Source organism: Dasypus novemcinctus, chromosome 1 (genome assembly GCF_030445035.2).
Source record: "Dasypus novemcinctus isolate mDasNov1 chromosome 1, mDasNov1.1.hap2, whole genome shotgun sequence".
Taxonomy (NCBI): Eukaryota; Metazoa; Chordata; class Mammalia; order Cingulata; family Dasypodidae; genus Dasypus; species Dasypus novemcinctus.
In genome coordinates, this window is record NC_080673.1 from 200,607,086 (window position 1) to 200,620,549 (window position 13,464).

The window sequence follows — 13,464 nt, forward strand, 5'->3', positions numbered from 1 at the left end:
GCAAATAAAGAACACAAGGTTATGTGTGGCTGCCCGACAGTCGTGTCTGCAGAGCACAAGCACTGTGCCAAGACCAGGCAGAACCTCTCACGCCTGCCCGGCGCCGTGGCCACGTGGCCACCAGATGCCTTCTGCACAGAGATGACTCTAGATGTTGCAGCCCTCAGTTCCCAAGCAGGCCTTCCTGTTTACCCTTCCTAGGTAAACACAGTGGGCCCAGTCCTTCTGGGCCGAGCTGCTTCTTGGAATAAAAGCTCCTTGGGCCCCAGGGGCAGGACAGTGGGCCTCCCATGCCCGTGCCCTGTCCCCAGGTGTCCAGGCAGCCATCACGGAAGGCCGCACGGCGTCCTGCACGTCTGTCCTACATGGGGTGGTCAGCTGCTGAGTTTCTAAACTTGGACTCATTAACCACACATTAAGTCGCTGTGATCATATTTATTAGATTCACAAGGCAAATGTGATTCTGCTTTTCTGTGACACGTGAGCCTGAGTATCAGGTGACTCGGCAGATGGGCAGCTGTGAGGAAACGAGAGTTAGCGTTTTGTTGTGAGAAGTTTAACCGGCAATTCCCCGTGAAGCCACCCGGATGGGAAGCGTCAGGGGCCTCGGGTGAGCCCTGAGCTGCATGCGGGTGCGGGGCCTGCTGGGCGCCTCTCCGGGGCAGCCCTCCTTCCACGGCAGGCTGGCGCTGAGGTGCAGTTAACAGCCATCTCTCCACATTTCATCCAAGACCGTGTCTTTCCGCTGCTGGGCAGCCTGCTTTCAGTTTACGTGGGTCGCTTTCTTTTCCAGCTGAGAGGTCTAGGATCACTGGTCGAGTGTCCCCTTTGTGAGAGCACACACATCTGCCCCCCACTCCACCCCTGGCCCTGGGTTACAGTCTGGGCATTGTGCCCTGCACCAGGAGACACCCGGCCGCGCACTGCTGGCCACAAGCAGCTGGGCGGAGAGTCCTGTCTGGTACCTGCACCACTCGAAGGCCACCGGACAGGCCCCGTCCCAAACTAACTGTCGTACCAGTCGAGGAAAAGCAAGGAGAAGGAGCACATGACGAGGAAGAAGAGGATCCACACGCGGAAGCCGGCGTTGTTCTTGATGGCCTGGGGAGGGGCAAGACCACGGCCTCTGTCACCCAGGAGCCGGCTTTAAAGGCCCGCGCAATGCCGTCTCTTTCACACCCCTCCCTGTCTTGGCTCTGACTGTGTATATTACAGTCCTGGGCTTCCCCTGAATAGACAGCTTAATTGTGATACAAAACCAAAAAGCAGGTTTAAATCCCCCCAGAGACAAATGGGACGTATTTCCCTCACTCCTTAGCCAGGACACGGAGCAGTCCTGCACGAGGCTCCTGGAACACAGCAGCCCAGCCACCGCTCGTGTCTGTCACCGGGGAAGGCAATATGGCAAGGCTCAGAGCAGCGACATCTGCCTGGACTTGGTGGTTCCAAGTGATGCGGTATCAAGGATGATTCAGGAGTGGCCCCATGTCACCCCAAACTGAGGACCGACTCAGGATCCAAAGCCCACTCAACAGAGAGACCTGGTGGTGGCCCCCATGAGGGGCAGCCAAAGCCCCGCCCCTCAGGGTGCCCAGCCCTGGATTTGGGGAGCTGGTCTGGCCCTGGCTGAGAGCTCTCGCTGCCTGTCCTGATTTCCCCTTGGGAGGGTGGGGAGCCACGGCTTGTCAAGGCCGGCTATGCTGTCAGCCCAAGGTGGTGGGCCAGGGCGTGGCTGGGGGGCGGCCAGGACCGTCTCACCGCACAGCTGGGAGGTAGCCCCGCAAGCAGAGCCCCGCGAGCCCTCAGGAGACCCTGTCACAACACCGCCGCCACTGCCCAGGCTCCGGGCCGTGCCCAGGAGACCCAGGCAGCGCAGCGCACCCACCTCTCTTATGTCTTCATTGCCCTCCTTTATGTTTTCAGTGGCCCCTACGACTAACTGGTGAATGCTGTCAATCTCAGCTTCCTACGGAAGAAAAGAGTGTCAGGTAAATACAACCAATTCTTCGTCCCCCGAGTCATCATCAACATAAGCAGCAGCTGCCGCTACCAAGTGCCACACGCATCTGCCTGGGCATTCTTAGAGCACCCTGCGTGGTTGGCAGTACCCCCTTTTAGATAAGGGAAGTATAAGGCTCAGAGAGGTTTAATAACTCACCCAAAGCCACCCAGCAACCAAGTGGCAGCACTGGCATTAGCGCCCCATCCCATTAGAGCCTGGGCTCCTTCTACCACTTCCTGCCCTTGCGGGAGGCACCAGGAAGCCAAGTACAGACAAGCTGCATTCTACATGCCAGGGGCTTTCCCTCACATTTCATGAATTCTTTACCAAGTCCAGAGAAGTGAGTGTCAAAACGTAGAGGGTTTAATACATACACGCTAGCCTCACTGTACCACTGTGCTCACTATTCTCTAAAAAAAACAGGCTAAAACGTAAAAGTCAAACTGGGATGCAGCGCACTTGCAAAAAATGTTTAAACACTTGGAAAGCCTCACAAGTGTGGGGTCCCAGTCTTGTTCGATGGACCATCTGGCCAAGCAGCACCCACAATTCCACAGGAGAGCACATGGATGCTAGAGTCTGATTGACCAGCAGTGGAATCTGTTTCTCTGGTCCCTTCAGGCACTGGTGAAACTGCTGCTCACATGCTGTGGTAGGGGAGATGGGAAGGAATCGCCAATCGCCTGATGATAAAATCCCACAGAGGGGAAAGCAGCTCTGGCCATCTGGTCCAGTGGCCAGGAGGACTGGGGACTGCTTTGCTCTGTCATCACACTTCTTTGGAGTGGAAGCTAACTGCCCACTGCCAAAATTCCTAATGGATAATCTTTAAGAACGACCTTGTAACACGGACAAGAGAACCAAGACGTGGCTTTTCTTGGGTCTTAGAAAGCCTGAGGAGCCGAGGCGAGGCACCCACCTGTGCTCGGCCAGACACCCTCAGCCAATGGGTGGTTTGAAGCAGGGCGTGACGTGAGCAGTTCTTTTTACCAGTTTGGTCCTGTGCTTGGGAGCAGCTCCTTACCAACCAAGACTCCTAGCCGATGGCAGGTGCCCCCCCAGTGCTGCGCTTAGTGTGGGGACGTGAGAATTGGTGCGATTCCAGCTGACTGCACTTTGGCCAAGCAAGCCTTCGCTGCATGGCAGCCACACTGGTCACGTTCCATCTGCCGGCAGGAATGGCAGCGCAGCTGGCTGTGCACATGGAACCATGCCCCATCCAGCTCGGTCACGCCTGCACCCAAGAGGGCACTGGTTTCCCCTATGGGAGCCTGCCCAGCTTGGCCACACCCGCACCCAAGAGGGCACTGGTTTCCCCTATGGGAGCCTGCCACGTGCCAGGTGTGCGCCGGGCCCTTCTTCCTCCCTGGCTGGGGTGGGGAGGCAGCTGCACAAGGACAGACAGCCTGTCCCAGGGAGGCACCGAGCGACAGGCCCACATGAGAGCCCAGGGCTTCTGACCCAGCCCCTGCTCCTCCTTCCGCCCAGAGCTGCCTTGGGAAATAAGTGGGTGTTCTCTGAGAGGGGGGCATCTGATTTCATTTTTGTGACATGCAGCTGAATTGATGATCATCAAACTGAAAATTCTATACAAAGGCCAAAATAAAGCTTCTAATTTGAGGCTTACTGTGCTCACGCTTGAGTAGTTCCTCTGAAGCGCTGTTAAAAAGGGTAACTCTTCTGAACCTTACTTTTCAATTTGTTGCTAAGACTAAATGTGTATAATAGTGGTTTTGTGAGTGAAATGTCTTAAGCCCAGTTTAACACACAGGGAAAAAAATGATTTTGTCTTTCAAGCCCTTCCCTGGTCTGTGGATGCTAAGATCTCAAGGGCAAGTTTATCAGGTCTCTGAGCATTTGGCCAGCTGGCTGGAAGAAGTTTGGAACTGGAGGCAGTTGGAAATAACGCAAAAAATACATTCACTTTTGTGAGGATGCGCCATCTCCTGTGCTGGGAACTTCCCGAAGGTTCTCCGAGCCTTTCAATATTGCTGTGAGGGCCACCTCCATCTTAGCAACACGGCGCCTACCCCCAGAGCCAGCGGCCTCCCAGCCTGAGCCCCCTCCCGCCAGGCTGCCCTGCCCCACCGTGTGCTCCACGGTCCGGAGGCTACTTGGTCCCAACCTGGGTTGCCAGCAGGGCCCCACGGAGACCCCTCCCCAGAGGCGATGCTGCCCTAGGGCAGGACAGGCTGTCACCCAAAGACTTCTGCTAATGAGCACTGGCCACAGAACTGACGAGATTCTGGACTATGTCTTGAATTCTTAGGCTATTTCTTGTCTAAGCCAAAAGTTACAAGCACTTTACATTTTTTTTTTACCTGTTGCAAAACCTTTTCTGTGAAAATCTCTTGGAGTCTGGAAATTTCAACCACTTTCCCTTCAATTTGTCTTAAAAAAAAAACAAACAACAACAAAAAAACAATTAATAGATTAGTACATGGTAATTTTAACAAAGATTTTACCCATGACTAAAGAAATCGCCCCTTCTATGCTACGTGAAGGTGCAAGACAGGGAGGGCACACCACAGCCGCTGGGAGGATGGAGGAGACTGTGGAGGAGGGCTCCCTCCTCGGCCTGGGACCCTTTAATTTCCTTCTGCTTCAGCCAATGCACTTTGTTTCCAGGAAACGCGCTCTCTCGTGGGAACAGCCCCTCAGCCCTGAGGCGTGGCGTGCACCATGCCCCGTGCGCTCCACCCACTGCCTGGCTCTTGGCAGGTCCCTTATGCCTTGGCTACAGAGGGCACTGTCTCCAGTTAGTCCCGTGACCAGTGGGACACACAGGAACAGAGTGGGGAGTCCTAAGAAAACGTCACAGGACATTGATGAGGCTACTGCAGTCACGCTCCATGATGGAGAGAAGCACGTTCTCCACTAAGAGCAACTCCCTAGTGAAAGAAAACACATTCCGAGTGATTTTGAAAACATCTCATCTGAGTTCAGTGATTCTGGGTCTGTCCCGACTTGATAGCAGAGCGAGTGAAGCCCGTTTCAGGGCAGCCTGGCCTACCCCGGGGCGTGCAGGCGGTGGAGATGTTCAGAAACAGGAGCCACACTGCCTGACGCTAGTGACCGCCAGAAGAGGCAGGGCCTTAGGAGAAAAGGCTGGGGCAGGGGTGGGGGCAGTCAGAGGAAGGCTAGGGGGTCCATTTTAGAGGGGGAAATGCCAAGGATGCGGCAGCTCCGGGGGCTGTCAAGGGGACATACAGCTGCTCAAGAAAGTCATGAGGGCTGTGTGGGTGCAGCATCGGGATTCATTTTATTTGGGGAAGGGCCCCCAATGCAACAAGAGGGTTCAGAGCTCTGGAAAGAGCTGGGCCTTTCTTTCAGAATGCCCCCAACATCCCACTGGAACCGAGGCTGCCGAGAGCTCTTGCTGGCAGGCATCCCATCCATCTACTCCTGTGCACCCAGGGCTGCCTGCCCTTGCGGGGGCCGCCCACGGCACAGCTTTCAGAGGCTCCCTGCTGGGGGAGGGAGGAGGGAAGATCATTTGCAGGAGGGGGCTGTCCTCTGCAGAGGGGCTTCGGCAGGCTCTGCTCTGGGCGCCGTTTCTAGTACAGCAGCGTGTGAGACGTAAAGGGTGCTGGAAGTACACTCGGGGAGCCTGCCGCGGCGCACCTGGGAGCCCGGAGCTGAGCGCCAGCAGCACAGGCCCATGAGTGGATGAGTCGTTTTACCCCGATTCCCTCCCCCCAAAAAGGCACAGGCTGCCTGCAATTGGCCCAAGGACCACATGCCGGCTGCCTGGGCACCCAAATAAATGAAGTGCCTCCTTTGTGGAGAAGCTGTACAAATAGGTCATCTGCCCACAAAGCACACACATACCTCACTTCATCAAACAGGCTGTTCATTTCACCAATGAGTCGCTGATTTTCTTGTTCGAACTGTAAGCAAACAATAAACACTTTAAGGATGACATTGAACCACTCTCAAGTCTCAGGAGCATCACGGCTAAAGGCAAGAGTCCGGCAGGGCGCCTGGGTGAAACATTCTTATCTGTCCTCCAGGAATTACTGCCAACACCTTCCAGTGTGGACCCACCCTGCCTTGTGTGAAGGCCATCAGCTCCAGGGTGAAACAAAGTCCATTTCTGGAAGAAAATACAAAGGCAGAGAACAGCTGGGCTGCCCACAGCTTGACACCTTTTATACTCTGCTTCACTCATTTGAATTCCAAGTACACACACCGGCCTCTGCCTGTAAATGGGAAAGCGCCCAGGAACCCAGGCGCTCAGCATCCCTGGTGCACCACCCCTGCTGGGTGCCTCCTTTCTAGGACCTGGGGTTGGGAGGGGCTGGAGAGGAAGTGCAGTGCTGGGCAGAGGCAAAGCTGCCCCGGGACCCAGGCTGCTTTCAAGGACAGACCCTCGGCCACATCACTCTGCTCTGTGGCGATGGGGACAGAGGCCAAAGTGCCACAGCAGCCGCGGTTCCCGGGCTTCGAGGATGGCTGCCTGGACACCTGGGGCTCTTCAGAACTGACTTAGCCCAGCAGTGCCAAGAGCTGCTCTCCTGCCCACTCCTGCTAACTTGATACTGGCCAAACGAAGGGATGGAAGCACCTGAAACTTCACCTTGGGGGGCTGGGAAAACCCCCTCCTTGTCCTCACCAATGGCAACACTGCCCCAGGGAGTCAGCCACTCTGTAGGTGAGCACAGCATCCTCGCTCATGCTGGTCCTTCAGGCCCAGCTCAAATGCCACCTTCTCCAAGAGCCCTGTCCTGTCCCCGAGCTGACATTCCTTCCCATTTCTAGAACCATGGCTTAGCATTTTCTGAAATTCTCCTTTAGGCTGTGTTACCAGATTTTGTCTAGGTTCTTGGCAATGCTGGAGAAATGAATTGTAAGAGCATGCCGTGTGAATTAGGCCAGTAATTTATTCAGGTAGGGAGGGAAGAGAAATGGGAGAAAATAACAGAGTGGGGGTCACAGGTAGAGAGGAAGGGGGTGAAAAGGGATAAAGAGAGCTGATTTACAGGCTACAATTCCCTGGGTTATAAAGGCCCAGGTTTACTTGCGTGGCTGCATGGCCACATGGCAGAGGAAAAATGGTGTGGGTGGCGCACAGAGGGCAGGAACAGGTCCAAGGCAAGAGCAGAGTGAGAGCCCGCTCAGGCCTCGCTGTTCGCTTTATAGACTATTAATTATTCCACCCCTTCACTAATGGCAGGGGAGGGGCTCCAGCTGTTTGCTGTTTTGATTGGTCACCCCACCCACCAATCCCCCAGTGAGCACCCAATGATAAAGTCCTTGGGGAAGAGCCGGGGCTTTTCTTTGCTTCCAGAAGAAGTCTTTGTTCTGAGTAGCAGAATCTTGAGGGTGGGGGTCCTCCAGCAGCCATCTTGGGGTTACTGATGTCCACGTGGACTCTCTGCCAGGTTCCAGATCCATCTATTGATTCCCTATCTTACTGGCCTGCTTCACCTGTTACTCATTTTCTGCTTTGTAAAAACTGCGTGTCTCAAACTCCCTGTGTGAGTGACTACACGAGCTTCTCAAGGGAGGCAATGAGTCTAACCCAACTTTGTAAAAGCCCCAAATTTGTTTCTACTGTCACATTTGGGAGCTGCAGTCAGATCCACAAACCTTGTTTGTGCCAGAACCTGTGGAGGGAAACAAGTGTGGGCAAGCCCTTGCCCTCCAGAGGCGTTGCGACCTGAGTCAAGGTCAGGGTTGCCACTCGCTTAGCAGATCAAGTGGAGAAAACAAGGAACGGTCCCAGAACTCCCTCAGCCTGCAAGGGCTGTGCCCCACAGCCCTGCGCTGTCCCCATCTCCAGGGGAGGAACTGAGTGGAGCCCTCTGCCCGCGCCTCCTCCGGTTCCACCCCGCAGAGGCCCCTTTGCCTGGCTCACCCCACCCCACAGGCCTCTGGGCAGTGTTCACAGGCCCCGGGCTTCCCACTGGCCCTGCTCCCTTGCCCTTCGGAGACCCGAGGGTCTCCACGAGCAGGCGGTGCCCGCTCTCTGTCGGCCTCTCCTGCTGCTCTGTCGTGCCACTTGCCTCCCCCTGCCCAGGGCCAGCTCTCAGGTGTGGATGGGGAGCTGCAGCTGGTCCCTCAAGCCCAGGGCTGGGTCCTTCTTCACGATGCCCTCTCATGCCATCGCCTTCTGCCGCCTCCTTTCAGCTCCCACTGTGTGCAGGGGCCGTCTTCCCTCCTGGGGCAGGGCTGTCTTCTCAGGACAGCCACCCAGTTCTCAGCCACCACCATCCATCAAAACATAAAGCTGCCTCCACTCCACCCCAAACTCAGAGAACGGGTGGGCTGGTGAAGCTTCTGCAGGAGAGAAGTCCCAGGAAGCAACTTGCCAGGCTGCCTCAGCTACGCCAGGTGCCTTGTGGCTGCTGACATGGTACAGTTTATGGTCCTTTTAATTATGCATCACAAAGGCTATTTTAAGAGAATAAAAATTCCACTTTTGAGTTTGAAAGTATCAGCTCTGTTAAATGTCAAACTCAGCAGTTACTTAGGAGTTCAGTATTTAAGGAAAACGTGCAATTACTCCAACATGTAGGTGCTAATTCCCATAGATTCAATAAGGCATTATTTGTTTTTTGGGGTGGGGGTGGGGAAGGGGGTGGGACTCGGGCATTTTCTTTGAATTTCTCTAACAACAAAGCATGGCCCCATCTTTTAAATCCAGTCCGTTTATGCTTTAAACGTTCCTAAACAAAATTAACTAGTGATTTGAGGTGATGTATTACTGGAATGCTCCTTGGAAACAAAGCTTTTCTTGTGTCCTCCCTGGTGCCCGCCTGTGGTGTAGTGCTGCACTTCCTTCTGGGCCTCGAGGTAATTGTTCCTTCTGAAGGGCTCGGTGTGGCCCTCAGCGGCTGCAGGGGGAGCAGATCCTGGCTCGGATTTCCTTGGAGCCCAGGGGTTCTTGATGCAACCTGAGACACACCCAGTCTCTGGGGGAAGTGAGAGGAACAAATGCTGCAGGGATTAAGCAGTAAGAAAGGGTGAAGGAAAGTTTGGCGACAGCTAGGAGCTTCAAAGGAGGGCAGCCTCTGTGCAGCGGTTCTCTTGCATGCGTGTGCATACGCACGCACACCCCCTCTCAGCCTGTCTGCCACTAACAAGTGCAAGGAGGCCACTTATTGAGACTAGGCAGGGCTTGGGCACATCAGGTAACAGCTGGGTTGCTGATAACGTACCAACTTGCACCAGGTTTTGGAATGATTTCCGATGTCTAAATTGCACATTGACACACCTCGCCTCACTCTGCCGAGAAGGCAGGCGCCTCCAAACGCCTGGTGGGCCAGCGTGGGTGGTGCCAGCGCTGGGGAAGCCAGTTCTTGTGGCCTCGCGGGGGCTCCCCGCAGGCCCCTGGGCCTGTCAGCCTCTCTTTAGGAACATCTGAGGTGGGCCTTATCCCGTCCTGCCCGCTCCTGAGCAGGGAGCGATGGTTTCAACTCCAGCCCCTTCCCCCTCCGGGCTGCATGGCAGCACGAATGCAGGGAACACTGGCACTCACCAGCGCCCTTAGAGGAGCGCACGAGGCTAGAGTGGCTCGCACCCCCCACAAAGCAGGCTCGAGTCCCGCCAGGTGCCCTAGTGTCTACTCATTTGTAAACAGGATCTCCGAAGATCCTATTCATTAAGATGAGCCCCGAATGGGGGGGAGGTGGCTAATCCTGACTCAAGTCCTTATGAGCAGCAGAAGAAATGTGGGCACAGTAAAAGGAGACAGGACAGAGACAGCAGGTGACCAAGCAGCGGCCGAGTCATGCCAGCACGCCGGCACCAGAATGCCACAGGCCCTGCTGACACTTGATTTTGGACTTCCAGCCTCCAGAACCATGAGACGATACGTTCCTGACGTTGTAAGTCACCAGTCGTGGTGGTGCTCCGGCGGCCAAGGACACCCAGGCAGTGGGTTCCGACACGTGATGCTTATGAGGCCCTTCAAGACGTTATTATCATTATTACTATTATTTAGCCTTCCTGTGAGGCCCCTTCCGACACGCACAGTGAGTGGCTAGGTACCCCGGTTCCAGGTTCTAGAGGGCAGCTGGCACCCCAGTTGGTCATTCCCAGCCACCACACACAGTGGTGCCGCCGCAGCATCTGGGGTCTCTCGCTGAGTGGACGAAGGGGGGGCGTGTATCTCCACATGGGGGCTTTTCACAAAGCCAGGCCTCCATGCTCAGCACCACAGACGCCCCGTGCACCTAACCTGAACGACCTAGAACACGAGAGCAGCCAGCCCACGTCTAGTCCCCTGGACACTGCCTGGGGACACAGTGCACAAGCTGCCCCTCGGCGCAGACACCTGGTCTAAGAGCTCCACCTGTGGCTCTCTGTAAAATGTAGGCGGCAGGCAGAAGTCCCGGCCATTAGGGGCTGCTGTGAGAATTAAATAAATCACACACATGGAGTGCTCAGGACAATTCTGGGCCTGAGTGCATGCTGCCTGTGCGGGGCGTTATTCTTAGTGGGCTGCCTTATTCCGTTTACACGTTAGACTTTCAGGAAGGGTCCTGCTTAAAGGGCTGCTGCTCTGATCTGAAGGATGCAGATCCACGCAGGGAACGCCTTGGTACAGAGACTGTTTCTGATGGAACCCTCCTTCCTATTGTTTTTTTTTTTTTTTTAAGATTTATTTCTGCCCCCAACCCCTCCCCGTTGTTTGCTCTCTGTCCATTTGCTGTGAGTTCTTCTGTGTCTGCTTGTTTTCTCTTTAGGAGGCACCAGGAACAGATTCTGGGACCTTCCTTTGTGGAAGAGAGGGGCTCGATCTCTTGTGCCACCTCAGCATTCTGGTCTGCTGTGTCTCTTATTGTCTCTCCTCTGTGTCTGTCTTTGTTGCATCATCTTGCTGCACCAGCTCCCTGCTTGGGCCAGCACTCCTGTGCAGGGCAGCACTCTGCTCAGACCAACTCTCCACTTGGGCTAGCTTACTGCACTGGCCAGTTAGCTTCACAGGAGGTCCAGGAATCGAACCAAGGACCTCCCATATGGTAGATGGAAGCCCAATCGCTTGAGCCACATCCACTTCCATTTTAAAGACAATGGCCCTATAAAGGCCTTGGAGTATAAAAATGAGGCTGGAAGAAGCATTTGATTTGAAAATAGCTAGGAGCAGTTAATGGAACAGAAGACTCAGAAACCCAGGGGAGGCTCTGGCTTGGCCTAGAGAGCGGTGCCCCCCGCTCAGGCACCCACCACTCAGGCCCTTTCTGGGCTCTTCCTGCTGTGCTTTCTCAACACGCCAACCCCCTTGCCACTCCTGCCTCTGTGACCCTCACCCTGGCTCCCTCCAGGTCTGGGCTTGAGCCCCTGCCAGCGTAGTGCGCAGATTCTATCAACTTCCCTGTGCTCTCCACTGAGCTGAGCTTGACTACACACCATGAGCCCAGCCGGTGAGCCACCTGGGGCTTGCACAGCCTGCCTGGGGAGCCGGGTAGGGCTAGGGACAACTGTTATATGGATTTAAGAAACAGAAGCCACATTCGCCACATTCGTCTCTTTAAAAATTATTCCAAGGAATATATAAATGAATGCAGGTGGTTTCACTTGTGATAAGTAAAATGAATGTGGTCCAAGAAATGAAGGTATTTTCTCAATGATAACATCAGAAAGCGATTTAGTACCACTCAGCCTGACCACAAGACATCTGCTTCCACGAACTCAAAGGCATTAATATACCTGTATCATGAGTTAGAAATTCAAATTTATTGTACAAATCATATAATACCCTGCAACCATTTGGAACACATGACCACTGTTCCTATGAGTGAAATAATGAAATTGCTATTATAATGCCTAATTCCTTATTTTACCCTGAGGAAAAATTCCAAAAGAATGATTATGAATTATGACCACAATTTGCTATGATACTTTCCAATTTAAAGCCAAGGGTGCTAAAAAAAACAACAACAAAAACCAACCAACCAACCAACCACCAGTAGTGGAGTAGTTCTTTTTCTTCATTTTCAGGGTTAGCTAGCCTGTAACACATGGCACATGACTGCTACTCCCGGTTAAGAAAGAAGAGAACTGCACATTCAATAGCTGGTCATAAAAGTACTGAACATCACAGCCTTCTGCCCAATCCACTTGCAATAATGCCAGAAAAATGAGGACGGTCCTGCTGATTCTGCTTGCACTGGTCATGGCTACTACGGCAGGGCAGTATCTAGTGGTACTGAGAATGGCCCTGGTGCCTTTTCAGATGATGACTCGGGCAGGGCAATGAGGGGCAGCGTGGTGTGGTGAGTCATGAGGGAAGGAGCCGAGTCACACTGCAGCATCTCTTCCAGGTGAGGAGCCGCCTGTGCTGAGCAGCTGCCGGGGCTTTGACAGACATTACTGCATTCGATGCACACCAGAATTCTGTGGGGCATTGATTTTAGCTCTATTTTACCAAACTGAAGCTCAGTTAGACTAATTTTCTTGCCCCAAATCACACAGATGGTAAGTGAGATAAAAAGGACTCATAGCCAGAGATAAAAAGGACTCATAGCTAGCTCTGTCAAGTCTCCAAGTCCACGCATCCGTCAGCGTTCTCCAGAGAAACTGCGCCAACTGGGCACATACACATAAGCATACATAAATGATTTACTATAGGAATTGGTTCACACGGCTGTGGGGCCTGGCAAGTCTGAATTCCGCAACGCAGGCTGCAAGCTGGGAAGACCACTGAATGTTCTGATGACTTCCCCAAGAGAAGCTGGCTGGCTGAAGTCAACAGAGAAGTTCTTTCTGACTCTGAAACCATCAGTTCTCCTTTAAGGCCTTCAGCTGACTGGATGAGACTTCTCTCCTTGCTGAGAGTACTCTCCTTTGTTGATTGTCAATACAGTAGGCCACAGATGTGGTCAACTGACTAATGATTTACATCCACAAAACACCCTCCCAGTAACCATCAGGCCAGTGCCTGCTTGGCCCAACCACAGGACACCATCACCTGGCCAAGCTGACACATGGCCTTGACCATCACAGCCCGAGTTTCCTCTCATCAGTCAAGGGGCCCCCAGCAGGGGTTGTCTAGTAGACACCCCTGCTGCCCATCTTCCCCTGGTCTACCCTCCACACAACCTGAGACTCCTAAGACGTGGGTCTTCAAAGGCTAACAAAGCTTGGCTGCTCACCACTGCCACAAGAGGAAGGCAAAACCCTCTGCCAGCAACTGCTTCCATTACATGGTAATTTTACATTATTTGGGGGAACACGACTCATCATTCTCATTAATAAAATCATTTCACATAAACTGATGAAAAGCTATGAGATTTTAAGAAATTTCTGACATCATTTGACCATAAGAAGGGAATAAGACAACCTAATTGCTCTTTACCTTCATTTGCTGACTTCTCTGCCTTGGTCTCCCCTTGAGTGTAAGCCTCCCAAGGGTGATGTCCTTGGCTCCTTCTCTCCTCTTTCCCTTCTCTCTAGGGGCACCATCCACACGTGGGGCTGCAAATGCCAGCCATGGGATGTCTCCTGAATACCCA

General features: G+C 53.7%; 1 protein-coding gene across 2 annotated transcripts in view; it reads right to left on the minus strand.

Annotated features, from left to right (window-relative positions):
• Positions 1-420: 420 nt before the first annotated feature.
• Positions 421-13,464, minus strand: part of STX18 (syntaxin 18) — a 133,466-nt gene continuing 120,422 nt past the window's right edge. For both annotated transcript variants that reach the window (XM_058301150.2, XM_058301154.2), the window contains 4 exons: positions 5,834-5,892; positions 4,324-4,393; positions 1,886-1,966; positions 421-1,101 (listed from right to left, as the gene is read on the minus strand). In XM_058301150.2, the coding sequence (XP_058157133.1) occupies positions 1,006-1,101; positions 1,886-1,966; positions 4,324-4,393; positions 5,834-5,892 (306 nt within the window). In that variant the 3' untranslated portion in view covers positions 421-1,005. The remainder of the gene's footprint in view (positions 1,102-1,885; positions 1,967-4,323; positions 4,394-5,833; positions 5,893-13,464) is intronic.